This window comes from Amblyraja radiata, chromosome 17 (genome assembly GCF_010909765.2).
Source record: "Amblyraja radiata isolate CabotCenter1 chromosome 17, sAmbRad1.1.pri, whole genome shotgun sequence".
Taxonomy (NCBI): Eukaryota; Metazoa; Chordata; class Chondrichthyes; order Rajiformes; family Rajidae; genus Amblyraja; species Amblyraja radiata.
Window position 1 is genome coordinate 15437220 of NC_045972.1, and position 17374 is coordinate 15454593.

Consider the following 17374-nt stretch of genomic DNA (forward strand, 5'->3'; position numbering starts at 1 on the left):
ACCGTGCCGCCACTCTGGACTTTGTTTGAGTAGACAAGATATCTCACGCAAGTATGAAATTGTTATTCTTCAACATTTTTTATCTTGAGTATGCTCAATGTATTGGACAGCCTACATGGTCTCCAGTACATTATTCCATGATAAAATGGGTAATTATGAAATGTCACGCCTGTCATAACATACAAAAGAATGCAAATTTAAGGTCACAAAGGAAATGATCAATTTATGGAAACAGCCTGCTTACCATGAGCACAAATTTAGACCATGAAGAGTTAGTCTGAGGTAACACAAATAACTAAAAAGGGCAGGGTGACACTAGTGCGCCAGTGAGCAATTCTCTACTTGAGGCAATTACTTATAATGGCACGCTGTCCCCGAGTTAGACTTTTCAGTGGTGGGATATGAAAGTGTTTGAGTGCTGTTGGCATTACTGATGCTTCTCTGTAATGGCCTTGTTTAAACTAATGATCAGCTAAAAGGTTGCAAAATGCTCAGTCAGTACTGAAAGCTTGTTAACTCTGAAAAAGTACGTTGAAACCACGTAGAAGATAATAATACTTTCCTCTTACACCATCAGGCTTCACAAAGTTGAAAAGTGATACTTACTAAACAGAGTAGATTATTCTGCCCTGATTGTACATCAAAGCTCCATTTGGCTGTTCATTGTCTTGTCTTGAAAATTGGCATATATTAGTTCTAATTAAGCAACCTAAATTTTAGTTAAATGTACGAGCCAATAATAGAATATTATTAAATATACTATTTAATATTGAGGCTCATCATTACATACATGAAATACTATAAACAAACAAACTATGATCAATTTCCCTCCTGGGATGAATAAAGTTTTATAGTTTCGTATCGTATTAAAATTGGCTGCACCACAATGAATTTCCCAAATACATTTTTTGTGGCAATTTTTCATTGAAATGCTAATAAGCAATTTTAAACTGATTAAATTATCTCCTTTCTTCTCCGTAAAGCACTAAAGCTTACTGGTTTTCTGAAATTGAGCTACAAGACTTAAAATTTGTGTGGATGCTTCAATATGTCTTGTTTTCAAGTACTGGACACTGTTATAATTGGTATCTTCCAGGAAATAGCGGTAGTTTACCATAATTCCAGACGACGATGAAATTCCACGAGGACTTGTGTTTGCCATCCAGTTTAATCGCCACATCACAGCACCATTTTGAAGGTGAAAGTTAGCTACTGCATTAAGAGCAGCCCCGCGATGTTTTTCTCCATACAAGTACCAGGCACAAAGTCTCATAAGTGGCAGCTCAAGAACTCGAACAAGTTTTTCAGTCTTCACCCACTCATTAGTGATGAGCAGCCGTTTAAGTGTTTCTAGCACAGGTCCTCCCACGATTTCCTGGATCTCTTTGCTTTCAGCTTGTGTAAGGATTCGGTTCGTAGTTCCGTCCTTCATTTGGTCACTGATGGTTCCGGCTAGCCATTTTGTGAAGCCAGGAATAGGAGACAGACTGGAAAATTGTTTCATGTGAGGAAATTCGCCCTGAAAATAACACAAGCACACAAAGAAATTGAATGCCAAAGCGGAGGTATTTTTGAAATACAACCAGTAAAGTCATATCATATTTGCTACACCAAGCTTCCTCTGCTCCAATATCTTTTCCCGTTGCTCTTAAGTGTAAACTGCATTAAAAAGAGGCACAAAGTGCCGTTGGAGTAACTCAGCGAGTCAGGTAGCATCTCTGGAGAACATGGATAGGTGGCGTGTCTTCTCAGAATAGAAGAGGTGAAGCCAGAGGAAGGAATCTAGGTGGAAGGGGAGATATGGGTGCGAAGGGGCACAGGGAGAGGGAGGGAAGGAGGATTTTTTTGTGGGTTACTTACTTGAAATTGGATAATTTAATATTTACACCATTAGGTTGTTAGCTACCAAAGGGGAATACAAGATCCTCCAGTTTGAGTGTGGCCTCACTCTGGTTATGGAAGAGGCCCAGGATAGAAAGGTCAGAATGGAAATAGGATGGGTAAACGATAGGGACAGTACCTCATATTCCACTTGGGTAACTTACAACCTGATGGCATGAACATTGAATTCTCCAATTTCAGGTAACTAACATACAAACAACCACCCATTTTATCCCTTCTCCCTTTCATGTGCTCCATCTGGATTAACACCTATGTCTCCCCTTCCACCTCTCCTGTCCCCTTCCACTTATATTCCTTCCTCTACTTTCACATTTTCCCTATTCTATCCTTATCTTACACAGTTTGTCCCTTCATCTCTGCCCTTTGACCAACCATCTGCATATCAAATCTCCCCCCACTCCCCTCCCTTGTATTCACTTATCACTTGCCAGGCTTTGCTTTGTCCCCATCTCTCTTCCAGATTTCTCCTTTCCTCTACAATCTGTCTGAAAAAAGGGTCCGACCCAAAATGACAACTAGAGATGTTGCCTGAACTGCCGAGTTACTCCAGCACTCTGTATCTTTTTTTTAACCAGCATCTGCTGTTCCTTGTGTCTCCAAATAAATTGCATAATATGATAAAACGGTGCTTGAACTGCGAAACTAGCAATGCCAACATGTGCACTCAATGCTCTTTTTTCTGATAAAAAGATGCTTAGGTTTCAGAAATAATAAAGAAGCAAAACAGTTTTTTAAAACATAACATGAACCATAAATATATTGTCTTATTTTGCTTATATGCTTCAACATTCAATGTCATGATTAATCCCCTTACGTTAATTGATTCCTTGCTGCCCAAATATATAATCTTAGCTTTGAATACATTCACACATTGAACATCCACAGCTCGGGAGCTAGAGAATTCTAAAGATTTACACTGGGTATAAAAATTTATTTTCCATCTCAGTCCTATACCAAGATAATTTGCCACAGTTGTAGACGTTCTACCTCGAAGAATTTGGAATTAATCTATTTTTGATATCCTAAATGAGTGCTGCACTTTGCCCAAACACCAACACACCTAAAATCTGTGAAATTTGGATAATTTTGTACTAATTAATCATTTTGTGATACGCTCCCTTTAAGAAGCATTAAAAATCAGACCTGCACAATAAAGCAGGCAGCTGCCAGGTCAGTCACACACTGATTCATGAGTAGCCTCAGGATTTAGTTTAGAGATACAGCAAAGAAACAAGCCCTTCCGCCCGCCAAGTCCACGCCAACCAGCGATCCCCGTACACTAACACTATCCTACACACACTAGGGACATTTTATAATTTATCAAAGCCAATTAACCTACAAACCTTTACGTCTTTGGAGTGTGGGAGGAAACCGGAAATCCTGGAGAAAACTCATGCAGGTCACGGGGAGAACGTAAAATTCCGTAGAGTATTTCTGTAATAGTTCAATTACCTGCTTCTCCCTATCTACCACGCTAGTCTCTCTCAGAATCCTGTAAATTTTGACAAGTTCATCTCTCAATCAACAAACTTCCATGGCCCATACATTCAATTGCAGACCACCTTTTTTGATATTACATGGTTACAAATTTTATTTTACTTATTGTGAACACAGCAACAACATGTGTGATATTTCAAACAATTCTGGAGAATGTCTTTGGTCACATGTGGGAATAAATCAAACTTGCATTAATTCAGTGCCAATCAAGCAAAAGATTATAGACACAAAATTCTGGAGTAACTCAGCAGGACAGGCAGCATCACTGCAAAAATAAATAACAACCCCCCCCGCCCCCTCCCCAAAAGCACTAGACCTCAAGCACAATGTCACTACTCTAGTGCATTGCTAGAGTTAAGGGGTGTAGGATAAGATGAACTGGGGCTCAGTATTCCCTTTCAAGTGGAAAAAAAGGCATACATTTTAAATAAACTGTAGGGAAATTTTCCAGCCATTAAGTATCCCTGAATCATCATCAAAACAGGTCATCAGCTTGCCATTTACAGACTTTGTTGGGTACATACTGAATTAGCATTGAATGGAAGTCAAATGTTATCTAGCAATCATTCTGCTGATGTCTGATTTATCTGCTTACTGGTCATTTAGAATCATAGAACCATACAATGTGGAAAGAGGCCCTTCAGCTCAACTTGCCCACACCAACCAACATGTCCCATCTACACTAGTCGCACCTGCCTCGTTTGGCCCATATCCCTCTAAACCTGTCCAAATATTTCTTAAACGTTGCAATACTATCTGCCTCATCAACCTCCTCCGACAGCTCATTCTACACCCACCATCCTCTATGTGAAAAAAATACTCCTCAGGTTCCTATTAAATCTTTCCCCCCTTCACTTTAAACCTATGTCCACTGGCTCTCGATTCCCCTACTCTGGGCAAAAGATTTTGAAGGTGCAGAGAAATAGACCTGGCTTTGGGAAACAGCATGTGAATGTAGATGGCAGAACATGACATTGAAGTAGTTTGGCCACACAGCGCAGGAAACTAAATCAATCTCTGACAAATGAATAATTTAAATGAATAAACCAATTGTTTTCACAATTTCCACATTAACACTTTCCAAATTTGCATTCCATCAATGCACTTGGCAATTGTATCTGTGACGTCAAATGCTCTGGCATGAATTGTAGTCTGAACATGTATAGTTTGTACAAAAATAACTTTAATTTGCACAGTTGCTTAAATGTGGAGATTAAAGTCTGGGCTGCTTTATTGTGACATAGGGAAAGTAGGCATTAAACTAAAGAAAGCTTAAGGGCGTCATGAAAAAAAAGTCAAACAAGTGGATATTGAATATTTAAGACGAGATTGAGCGATTTAAGGCACAAATTCTAAGAGAAGGATGGAGGCAGTTAAAGAAAATAATGTGGAAGGATGAGAAAAGCTCTGTACAATATATGTGCATATTGTACGTAAGGCAAATTCCAACAATATGCCAAAAACAAAGCAAAATTTAAAAATTGCCAGTTGCTCCATGAGAAAGCTGATGAATGTTTATACCATACACAAATGATTTCTTTTCTGCACAGATATTTAAATATAAATGCTAAAACCAGTGGCTGCATTAGCAATGCAGTGGTGCAAGCTAAACACTTGGCATTGTGAAGATGTCAATCATCTTGTTAAGAGGCAGCAGAATAATAATACAGAGGCTGGTGTTTGCAAGTCAATTGGCAACTTGAGTATCAGAATTGAAATTCAATGCTATTTTAGTTAGCAAAGCACCTCTATACGGGCTGAGCTTTCAGCACATATCTCGAAAACTCAAGGCCATTGAATAAACCTTCACTTGCTGAATGAACAAGTGCATCGTGCTTCTGGTACAAATTATTTTTTGTTCTTTTATCAACTTCGGAAAGATAAGCACAAATGACAAGCTGCAAAAACAGTTCAAAGAACATGTTTTTCCTATTTATATATTTAATTATAGTATGAAAATGTATATTGATCATCCCATTTAAAATAAAATTCAATGCACATCTTTCCCACCCAGAAAGAAAAGATGTGATATTTTACTTGATCAGAAAAACATAGCATCTGGTTAAGCATTGATCCACGACACTGAATTGCCATTAGTTTGGTCTGAACTGATAGCCTCATTCAGAAAGCCGGTTTTTGCAGCTACAGTGAGAAATGGAAATGTCACACTGGAATACAAGGAAGCTATTTTTTTCTAAAACCAGTAGCTTAACAGGGCATCTCACATTTTCTCTATGAGAACCAGCACTCCTGACTGTTAGGAGATCTTACAAAAAGAATGAAAATAAAACTTGTTTTCAGCACTGACGACTGTAGAGTTGATACCTGTACTAAAAATAAATCAGATCATTTCAGTGAAACCGAGTCAGCACAAAGCAAAAGCAGTTCAGGGACGAAACAATGGCAACCGTGCTTCTGGTACGAATTATTTTTTGTTCCTTTATCAACTTCCGAAAGATAAGCACAAATGAAAAGCTGCAAAAACAGTTCAAATAACTTTTTTTTCCTATTTATATCCCAGATGCCTGGGACTGAAAGGAACTGAGGGAAAATTAATGGGGAGATGTTTTTCTCTCCACTGTTTAAGTGTTGAAGTCCATCTATAATTTGGTAGATGATAAATAGGTACATTTTACAAAAGTATTTTTAGGCTAAATAGAAGAAAATAAAAAAGATGTTCCTCAGTGAAAGTTAGAAACATATATAAACAATATGCAATCTATCTTGAACATCAAAATGTTTTGCATTGTCTGAGAGATGAAGGCTTACTTATCCAAATAAGATACTAAATTCTGAGGAAAATTTTATTCAGATCTAGAAATTATAGTTTTCCATGGTATTTAAGAAGTTTAAGAAGGAACTGCAGATGCTGGAAAATCAAAGGTAGACAAAAATGCTGGAGAAACACCCACCGAGTTTCTCCAGCATTTTTGTTTTCCATGGTATTGTAACTTAGCCAGTTTTGCTGTAAGCTATAGTAATTTATTGCTATAGCTATTGCTGTTAATCTCAGAATTGCTGGAGGCTGTTCCTTGCAGATTACATACAGTACTTACTGTGACTAAGATTTACCTGAAGTTCTTTTACTACTTGCTTGATGAGGTAATTTCCAAGGTGTACCTGGTGCAGTCCCGGCTGTGTTGAGCTGATGGAGTAGAAAATAGCTGTGGTGATCTTGTTAACATCTTCAGCAATCTCGGGAGAAGGATCTCGTCCAACAATAGTCTGCCACAAAACATAAAAATACAACAAAAAACATTCATTGTTTCCCTATCAAATCTTTGATGCTTGTTTTTAAATTCTTAAACTAAAGTATTTTGACACCTAAACTTGACGAGAATCTGGTCTGGTACAAGGACCATTTCACCTCTCCTACCTTTCCATTCATGCCTTTGAATCAGACCCAAGACTGACATAAAATAACAGTCCAGGGCCCCCAATTTATGGTTCCATTGGATTGATTTGCTCATGGTGGTTACTGGCTTCAATCTATCCAGGGGTTCTTGACCAAATGCTGCCTGATGTCAAAGGCAATCACTCTCACTTCACATCTGGACATCCCACATTTGGCCAAAGGCTGTGAAAAGGTATTGAGTTGGGTGATCCTGATTAAACTAAATCAGACATTGATAAGTGGGTTACTACTAAGTAAGTATCCCTTGATACACTGCCAATGACACCTTTCATCACTCATCTAATTACTGAAAGTTTTCTGATTTGGCAGCAGTTAGGCTGGTTAGTTGTGTCCTGTTATTGTGAACAAAAATGCCTGGAGAATTTTGCTTGTTGTCAGATGCCAGTGCTATAACTGCACTGAAACACCTTGGCTCGAGCTTCAGCTATTTCTGGAGGACAGGTCTTCAGTACTACATGTAGATGTTCTCAGCCTACGTTGCCTTTATTGCATCTAGTGCCCTCAACCAGAGAGAGAATCACAAAGGTTGAAAACTAGCTTATACGATGGTGGAGGTTTCAGGAAGAAACAAAGATGTATTGTCCACTTGACGGCTGAACATGGTTATGTTTAGAGTTTACAAGTACAAAATGGAAACAGGCCCTTCGGCCCACTGGCTCCATGTTGACCACCTGTTCTCACTAGTTTTATGTTATCACACATTCTCTTCGACTCCCTACACACGGAGCAGTTTATAGACGGCAATTAACCTACAAACGTGCATGTCTTTGGGATGAGGGAGGAAACCAGAGCACCGCGAGCAAACTCATAGTCACAGGGAATACGTGCAAAGGTGAGGGATCCATCTATGACAACCGGGGGGAAAGCACGTTCACTAAAGAATGAAGACATCTCGGATGTCCTCATATGGAAAGCCTCATCTTGGGAGCAGATGCAGCAAAGACAGAGGCAGTAAGAGTAGAGGATAGGATCAGGCCGTGATGGAGACAGAGATCAAGAAAGGGGAGATAGGCGTCAGAGATAATCCAGGTAAATTTTAGGAGGGGGTGGAAGTTCGTGGTGAAGTTAATGCCCCAATTCAGTTGTCGCTCTAGCAGAAAATGAGTTGGGGTATAGGGCCTGTGTGCGCCTGGAACAAGGACTGCTCCAGATAACCAACACAAATGCAGGCATAACCGGGGCCCATGCAAGTGCCCATGGCTACACCCTTAACTTGAGGAAAGTGAGAGGTGAAAAGTGAGATAAATATTCCAATACTATTAACAAAGAGTGAACAGAGTTTCACATGTTTTTTTAAGCGATCAGGAAAATGATTTTTGCATCCTTTTGTGTCTAACATTCTGTGAAATTAGAATGCTTACATTCTCTAAATAGTTATCATATAAAACAGGCATTATTTCCAATGAAAACCAAATACAATCAGAAATAAATAAAAGGTTCACAGCAATTTATGGCACAGAAGGAAGGCATAATATCTGTGCCAGTCGAAGTGCAATCCAGTTTAATCCTGTTTCACGGTTCTTGGTCCATAGCTTGAGGTCACTGTACTTCTAGTGTGCATCTAAATGGGATTTCAATGCAATTAAATTTTCTGCCTCTACGTTGCACTGAGACCTAGCAGACCTATAAACCATCTCTGGGTAAGAAAACTTTTTAATTCTCTTCCACAAATAACTTTAAACATATGTATCATGGCTAATGATATCAACACAAATTCTTCTTGTCTACAGTGGTTTTGCATATAATTTTATACATTCAAATATGTGTCCCCTTAATTTCCCAAGTTTTAAAGAAACAAATTCTGGTCTAATAATCCTTCCTCCTCTCTAAAATCTAACAACCCTGATGGTATTCTCATAAATGTCCTCTGAACTTTCTAAAACGACCACATTCTTCCTGGAGTTTTGTAAGTAGATGGAATGAAGCATTCTAAATGATGCCAATTAATACTTTATACATTTTTAGCTATATACTCCCTCGTCTTCGATTCTATGCTTTGCCTACAGTGGTTTTGCATATCATTTTATACATTCAAATATGTGTCCCCTTAATTTCTTGAGTTTTAAAGGCAAGCTCTTTAACAACCACTGTTACCTTCAGCAACACGTATACATGCACTCGTCATTTCTACATTTCCCAGTACCTTATTTACTTTTACTTGCCCTGGTCACCCGATGCAAATGCATTGCTTCACACATCTCTGAACAAAATTTAATTAGCAATTATGCTGGCTATTCAGACTTCTAATAAATGTCAATATATTTTCAATATGAAACTCATTAATATTTTCAATATTAATCTTATACGGAGTTTTGTGTCAATGCAAACATAATTATCATCATATTAGTCATGGTCAACCCTGGATCACCTCTCTTCATGAGATGAAAATCTCTTCATGAGAACCTAAAGAGCAACTATGTCTATAAGCTGCTGCAGAGATCAACTTGCGGCTTATTTGATCCATTCCAGCCTAGTCCATTCCTGCTTCTGGTTTATGTCTGCTTTAAACAAGTTTGCATCACAAAAAGTCAGAAACCTGGTATGAAATTGGTGAAGAGGTCCCTCTAGTCACATGAAAAACTGTGGACTGTAATAACCCTTTTGTACCTTCAGCTATTTATTTATGGGTTCATTTTGTCACTTTCCTTCGAATCTAGGTTTTTGTTTCCTAATGTGCCAAATCTTGTCAAAAGCTAATCTCTATGTGAACCATATCAAATCCTCTAATTTCTCTGCCCAACTATGTTAACTCTTCAAAACAAAAAAAACATCAATCAAATTGGCTGAACACAACATCCCTTTAAAAAATAAATTATTTGATTAATCTGTGCCATTCTAAATAAAGATTAAGAACTGCATTCAGAACATCTTGGAATAATTTTCCCACCACTAATGTTTCATTGACTGGATTGTAATGAGACCGATTTATAATGTGTTGATTTTTGCCCTTTCCTCCAGTATTTTGTTGGAGTCCAGTTTCCCCATCTAAAGGGCCTGTCCCACCAGCATGCGATTGCATGCGTCTAGCGCGACCAACCGGAAGCGGAGTTCACGCTGAGTTCGCGGTAAGTACGCGCAAAGTTCACGCGTGACGTAATTTACGTCAAACTCGCCAATCAGCTGGGCAGGAGGCGGGCCGACTGAATTTGGACATCACACGGCGTCGGGCGGTGACGTAATCGCGCAACAGCACGCCAGGTGGTGACGTCATCGCGCAACGCCACACGCTAGGCGTACGCCGTCAAGACGCTGCGTACGACGTCAAGACGCTGCGTACGACGTCAAGACGCTGCATACGACGTCGAGACGCTGCGTACGCCCGTCGAGACGTTGCGTACAGCCTCAATGCGGCTGCGGGCCGACAGGCCGTTGTCGCGCGGAATTTTCGAACAGTGCAAGATTTTTGGAGCCCCGCGCGATGTCGGGACCAGCCCGCACAACTCCATACACCTCCGCCGATCGAAATGGGACCGGCCCCGCGAGGCCGTACGCCTCAAGCGACCACGTTTGGTCGCGCTAGACGCATGCAATGGCATGCTGGTGGGACAGGCCCTTAAGTCTGATGGAACTCGAACACAATTATGAGATTTGGGTTGGGTGAAATGCATACACTTTGGCTTTGTGTTAGATTGGACCATGCAAACCCAATTCAGTATTTTACTCAGGATAAGATGATTTGCTTAGTAAGAAAGTGACTTTCAGAAGGTTGACAGTTTCAGGTTCATTAATTTGGCTCTTCATCTTCAAATAAGCCTAACATGTTTTAGATTATTTATTTACAAAAATGCTATGGTGAGGAATGGGGAAATGTAAAAGTACTTAGGCTCCTGATCTATTTGCACACAATAGATGACCTTTGCTAAATCATATCTCATCTCGATAAAACTAAGCTTTCCACAAATGGAAACTTTTATGACTGCCCTTATCAATAAATGGATAAATCTAACTGTGAAAATGTTTTACCATTTGCTCAGGATTTTTTTTAAATTGCACCTTTTCTGGAAGGGCTGGCTGTGTACAGTTTAGAAAAGATAGACACAAAGTGCTGGAGTAACTCAGTGGGACAGGTATCATCTCTGGAGAGAAGGAATGGGTGACGTTTCAGGTCGAGACCTTTTTTCAGACTGAGTCAGGGGAGAGGTAAATAGAGATAGGGTGGGGTACAAAGAGAATGTAAGGTGTGAAAATAATACATCAAAGCAGACAGAGATCAAGAAAATGTACAATGGTTCATTGTTGGCTGAGGGGAAGCTAACAACGAGGCATACAAACAGTAAAATGAATCAGGAAGACAGTGAAACTAGTTGGAGAACTAGGGTGGGGTAGGAATGGCGAGAGAGGGAAAGCAAGGGTTATTTGAAGTTAGAGAAATCAATATTTATACCACTGGGCGTGGCCCAGGACAGAAAGGTCAGTATGGGAATAGGAGAGGGAGTTAACGTGTTTAACGACTGGGAGATCGCGTAGGCCCAGGTGGACTGAGCGAAGGTGTTCAGCAAAACGATTGCAAAGTCCGTGCTAGGTCAGCAATATATAGGAGTCCACACTTAGAACAGCAGATACAATAGATGAGGTTGGAGGAGGTGCAAGTGAAATTCTGCCTCACGGACTATTAATTTGGTCAGCCTAGGATTCATGCTCATTTCTGGGAAATTATGGGAAAATCCTTGAGATTCACTGGTAAAGCTGAACCACACTTTGTGAATCAGCATTACTTTTATTTATGAGTATTCAATTGGTATATATTTTCTTTCAATTTGTGAATACTGTCTGCCTTGCGTATCCTGCAGATTAGTAGTAACAATAATGAGCTCACCTGTGCATTTTTAGAGATATCATCTGTTAGTGCCACATGTAGAACTACCAGAGGTTCCCCAGGCATAGCACTGTGTGTGAAAACATAGCATCTTCTATAAGGTCCAACGCGACGTTTAATATCAGTCCAGCTTCTGACAGGATGCACTGCCTCATATCTGAAATAAATAATGTATTCAAATTGCATTCAAAGGTAGGAGATAGGAGGAGGTTCTGTAACATGAGTTGAGGCAACTTGGTAGACATTTAAAGGATTGGGCCTCAAAGCTTGTAATCTCTTGAAGAAATCTGGAGTGCTTTCAGTACCGCAAGACTGTGAGCATAGGAATCAAAATATAGATCAAATGGATGTTGTAGGAGGATTGGCTTTAGATCATCAGGACCGTTTCTGCGTAGGATGGGATCTGTACAAGCAGGATGGGATGTAGCTTAACCAGTGTGGGACTATCGAGCTTGGTGGGGTTATTGCTAGTGTTGTTGCGGAAATTTTTAATTTTCTTCAAGGAAGGAGGATCATGGAAGTGCAATCACATTCAGGAAAAATCCTCAATCCAGTTGGCAGAACAAGTGAGTACAGGTGCACAACCTTTTATCTGAAAGCCTTGGGACCAGACACTTTTCGTAATTCAGAATTTGTCGGTCTTCACAATGGAAATTTTTTTGCGTAGATTTTAATGGCTGGCTCAGTGGTAGAGTGCTCGGCTCGACTAGGAAAAGGGGAGATGCAGCGAGACCTGGGTGTCATGGTACACCAGTCATTGAAAGTGGGCATGCAGGTGCAGCAGGCAGTGAAGAAAGCGAATGGTATGTTAGCTTTCATAGCAAAAGGATTTGAGTATAGGAGCAGGGAGGTTCTACTGCAGTTGTACAGGGTCTTGGTGAGACCACACCTGGAGTATTGCGTACAGTTTTGGTCTCCAAATCTGAGGAAGGACATTATTGCCATAGAGGGAGTGCAGAGAAGGTTCACCAGACTGATTCCTGGGATGTCAGGACTGTCTTATGAAGAAAGACTGGATAGACTTGGTTTATACTCTCTAGAATTTAGGAGATTGAGAGGGGATCTTATAGAAACTTACAAAATTCTTAAGGGGTTGGACAGGCTAGATGCAGGAAGATTGCTCCCGATGTTGGGGAAGTCCAGGACAAGGGGTCACAGCTTAAGGATAAGGGGGAAATCCTTTAAAACCGAGATGAGAAGAACTTTTTTCACACAGAGAGTGGTGAATCTCTGGAACTCTCTGCCACAGAGGGTACTCGAGGCCAGTTCATTGGCTATATTTAAGAGGGAGTTAGATGTGGCCCTTGTGGCTAAGGGGATCAGAGGGTATGGAGAGAAGGCAGGTACGGGATACTGAGTTGGATGATCAGCCATGATCATATTGAATGGCGGTGCAGGCTCGAAGGGCCGAATGGCCTACTCCTACACCTAATTTCTATGTTTCTATATCCGCAAGGTCGCGAGTTTGCGCCTTGATCCCGGCAGTTACTCGGTCGCGTGTTTGCGTCTTCAATGTAGTTTTTTCTTGCAGAATAAATGTTTGTATGAAATGCAGTGTAGGAGAGGTGTACTGACTGTGTGGGCAGAACTTTGGAAGTGATTTCCCACCAGTCTAAAAAGCCGCTGTGTCTCCCTGTCCCTGGGATAGCAGGGGGCGATCAAACAGCACAATACCCCTCTCCCCCTCCAATTCCAGAGGAATCCGCTCCCCGATGGGCCGCTACGGCGACAAGTGGCAGTTTACCCACAGCCCGAGCTGCGGCCCCTCATCCGCCACCCCAAGAACAAGACGTACCTTGCACACCATCAGCTTCTGCCCCTACGTGTTCCTCTGGAGTTGGAGTGGGGCTGGGCTGGAGTTGCTGCTGGCTGTGGGTCTCTGGGATCTCCGTGCTTGCAGTGGGCCTGGGGGTCGGTGTCCCGTTGGTCCTGACGTCTCCGGCCACCCCCCTGGACTGGAGCTGAGACTGGAAACTGTACCGCCCTTGCCCCCTCCCTCTGCAACTGCAAACAACCCCACTCTCCTGCAAGGGCGGTACAGTTCCCGGAGGATGGCAGGTGGCCGGAGACGTCAGGACCAACAGGAACCCGCTCCCCGATGGGCCCCTACGACGCCCCGAGCTGCGCCCCATCATCCGCAACCCAGGTTCCTCTGTAGTTGGAGCGGGGCTGGGCTGCTGTTGGCTGTGGGTCTCTGGGATCTCCGTGCTTGCACTGGGCCTGGGGGTCGGTGTCCCGTTGATCCTGACGTCTCCGGTGACTGGCACGGTCCTGCTGGCATCGCCGACTTGAAGACAGTGCAAAGCCCCCGCGCCGGTGCAATGGGCGGGGAGCTGGAGAGGGGAGGGAAGGGGGTCACACACATGGCCGGGAAGCAGGGGGGTGTAGGTGGAGTGAAACTGAAGGGAGCGACAATCTGTTGCTCGATACACTGTGTATCGTGAGTCTACCATGGGAACTTTTTAACTCAGCGGGCAGGCAGCAGCATATTGTCAATTATTAACCCTCCCGCACAATATACCCTCACCTTCTCTTTTATGAATGGGGATTTAGTTCCCCTTTCTTCGAGGACCGACCGGAGGTTCCGCTGTCACCTCTGCGGGCCGCCCTCGGTGAACGTTTTCAAGGACCTTTCTTTAAGGACTGAAAAAATGGCCGCTATTCGGAGGTTTTCGTTATTTGGATCTTCGGATAAAAGGTTGTGCACCTGTACATCAAAGCTAAATTGCATCTATTTTAAAGTGAGGATCATCACTGGGAAAATACATGAACTCAAATCTTTAATTCACAGATATTGTTGCCATCACTGAGACGTGACTGGCAGCTCAACCCCTGCAGAGGGGTTTAAAAGAACACACATATAAATCATTTATGTGCATCTAGAGGGTAGTATATACCTGGAATTTACTACCTGAGAATGGTTGAGCCCGTGTGGCAGAAAGCACCTAAGAAGGGTCAAGATGAGCACTTGAATTGCCTAGGTATAGAACACTATGGACCAAATCTAGGCGAAGGCATTATAACAGAAGGATATCTACTGATCGACATGGACAAGTTGGGCCAGGTGGCCTGTTTCCATGCCCTACGGTTCTATGATTCAATTCTAGGACTAAAGGTAAAATAGGAACTTAAGTCAGCAGTGTAAAAATTTCCACTGCTGAAATGCAACAATTAATCAAGTCCCAGACTAAAATGATGTTCAACGAGGCATATCATATACACCAATTATGTATTGAAAGTAAATTTAATAATAATTCTTCCAATTTTAATCTGGGCTGGTGAGCAAGGGAAGGATTTTAAGCTCATACACCACAACATAAATCATGTTTAACTCCCAAGATTCATTGTAATCTCACAAGTGGTTTCCCTACTATTCAATGATAAAATGGGCAATCCACCAATTTTCTCAGCATGAAATCTACATACAAAATTTTATTTTAACTGACTGCATTATGTAGTACAGGTACTAAACAGTCTACATTATGTAGTACACGTAGTTAGAAGAATATTATTTCCTCAGTTAACTTCTGCCTTGAATAAGCCCTTCAAATGGCAGTAAACTCAGAGTATAAAACTTGACCTTATTAAAAACATGCCTAAATGTGCTAATGGCTGTGCTGACAAATTAGAGATTGCTTCTATCATTGAGAGATCAAAAAAACACTTACTGACTAATTTTCTCCAGCAGATCACACGAAGATTGCCAGGTGATGCGCTCCAATTTCAAGAATCCTATAGAAAACCAATTTGAAAGCAGTTTCTTCAATGTCCCTTCCATTTCCTGAAACACAAAGTTAGTCAGAAAATATAATCAATTACTGAGGGCCAGAAAAATATTCCTTTCCATTCAAACAATTCAAATAGGATACATTGATTGTTTGAAGGTCGTCCTGTTAAATCCATTATTTTTTAAACGAAGAAAATTAAAAATCCTGTTAAATGGCTATGCCATTTGACTAATTGGCCACTATCAGAACCATTTAAATGCTATCCAATATGGCTTTGAATGCAATTCTCACACAAAGAACTACATTTCTCTTTACAATGGACAGATCAGTACCGTTTTCTTTTGAAACAATCTTTGTTATAGTTGGATGGAGGCATTGGGGGAAAAAAGCTCATGGGGAATGAGATTGGATTTAAGACAAATTCTATTCATGGACATTGCTTGGAATACCATGTAGTAGCCAGTGAATCTAGCCAAAAATACAATCTGCGCACATTTTTGTGAACAGCTTTGTGGACATTTGTTTTGGCAAAAGAACATGGAGAATCAACATAAACAAGGGTAAATACAGCAAATAGTCACCCTAATAATTATTAGGGAAATAAATGCTGCAAAGCTTTGAACCGACTTGTTATAGTACACATTTTGGTCATTTACACATGCATCAACACTTTCAATGGAACATTTATATAGTTTCTGAAGAAATATTATTTTAAATTATAGGTTCATTTATAAAGGATATTCAAAAGGAGCTTCTAAGTCACTTTGAAAACAGGCCACAACACATTCCTAATTTCTCATGATTAATTCTATGAATGTGATATTAACAATGTGCACTCCTAAGCTGTGAACAATCAGTTCTAATACATCACAATTTCCAACTCAGTATAACAAAACACTCCAAACAAATTTGATCCAAGTTTTATGTTTTGCAAGAGCGTATTTCAGTAGGTGAATTTCTGTGCTCTTTGTGAATCGAGTTTGGAAACCTGGATGGATCTGCAATTCCCTTTGCAATGCAAAATGCCTGCACAGAATTTACAAGACACTTCTGGATCTGTCCTGTTGCTAGTTCTGATGTGAAAAAGAGTTGATGAAATAGAATAGAATGCAGTCGTCTCTTGTGCAATTTCAAGAACACTGTGCAGCCAATAATCACATGGTGGAAGTGGAAATACACCAATTTATGTACAGACCATGGTGAAATTTTACCACTATTATCATATGTATATAAATACAATCTTTCAAATTAAAAATATCACTTAAGAATATATACAATGTAGAAATAAGTCCTATAATGTTAGGTATCAGAACTACCAACAAATTAAAAATGCATTCACATCACCCTCTTGTCAGAAAGTCTTTGACATGCTGCTTGGGTCGGTGGGGGCGCTGCAAAATGGGTCGGTGGGGACACTGCAAGCCGGCAGCCCTGCCAGCAGCGCGTTAGTTTTTTCAACTTTTTAAATTTTTTTAGTGTGTTTAAATGTATGTTTTTAATGTTTCTCTGTGTGCCTTGTGTGGGGGATGGTGTGGGGCGTAAGGGGGAAACCGTTTTGGACGCCACCTCCACGGAGAGGCGACTTTTTCCATGTCGCCTCCCCCGTGGCCTAACATCGAGGATCGGTGCGGCCTTTCCCGGAGACGCGCCCAGGGCTTCAGCGGCGGGCACAGCGCAGACTCTCGTCGCCGAGCGGGCGAGCCCTTGCCGAGGCTCGCCGGAGGGGAGCACTCCGTTCGTTGGCCCGCGGCAGCCTGAAGCCGGGGTCTGCAGAGCTTCAGCCGGTGCGGCGTCCTGGGCCTGAGATCCCTCGTTGTGGACCCGGGAGGGGTAGAGCCTACTTCTACCGTGGGCGCGGCATGGACTTACCATCAGGAGTGGGGTCCCTCGCCGGGGACCCCAGGAGGGGAGCTCCGACTGCCGGCCCTGCGGTGCTTCCGGCTGCGGGCCGGCGGGAAATTTAAATCTTCGACCGCCAGCCTGCAGCCTGCACCAACCTGAAGCTGCGGTGTCCAG

At 41.6% G+C, this 17374-nt stretch overlaps 1 protein-coding gene across 1 annotated transcript in view; it reads right to left on the minus strand.

The window, feature by feature from the left end:
- Positions 1-743: 743 nt before the first annotated feature.
- The window catches only part of mlycd (malonyl-CoA decarboxylase), a 35370-nt gene continuing 18739 nt past the window's right edge, over positions 744-17374 (minus strand). Inside the window, exons 2-5 of the mRNA XM_033035776.1 lie at positions 15299-15411; positions 11631-11787; positions 6472-6624; positions 744-1519 (exon numbers count right to left, since the gene is read on the minus strand). Coding sequence (XP_032891667.1) covers positions 986-1519; positions 6472-6624; positions 11631-11787; positions 15299-15411 — 957 coding nt within the window. The 3' untranslated portion in view covers positions 744-985. The remainder of the gene's footprint in view (positions 1520-6471; positions 6625-11630; positions 11788-15298; positions 15412-17374) is intronic.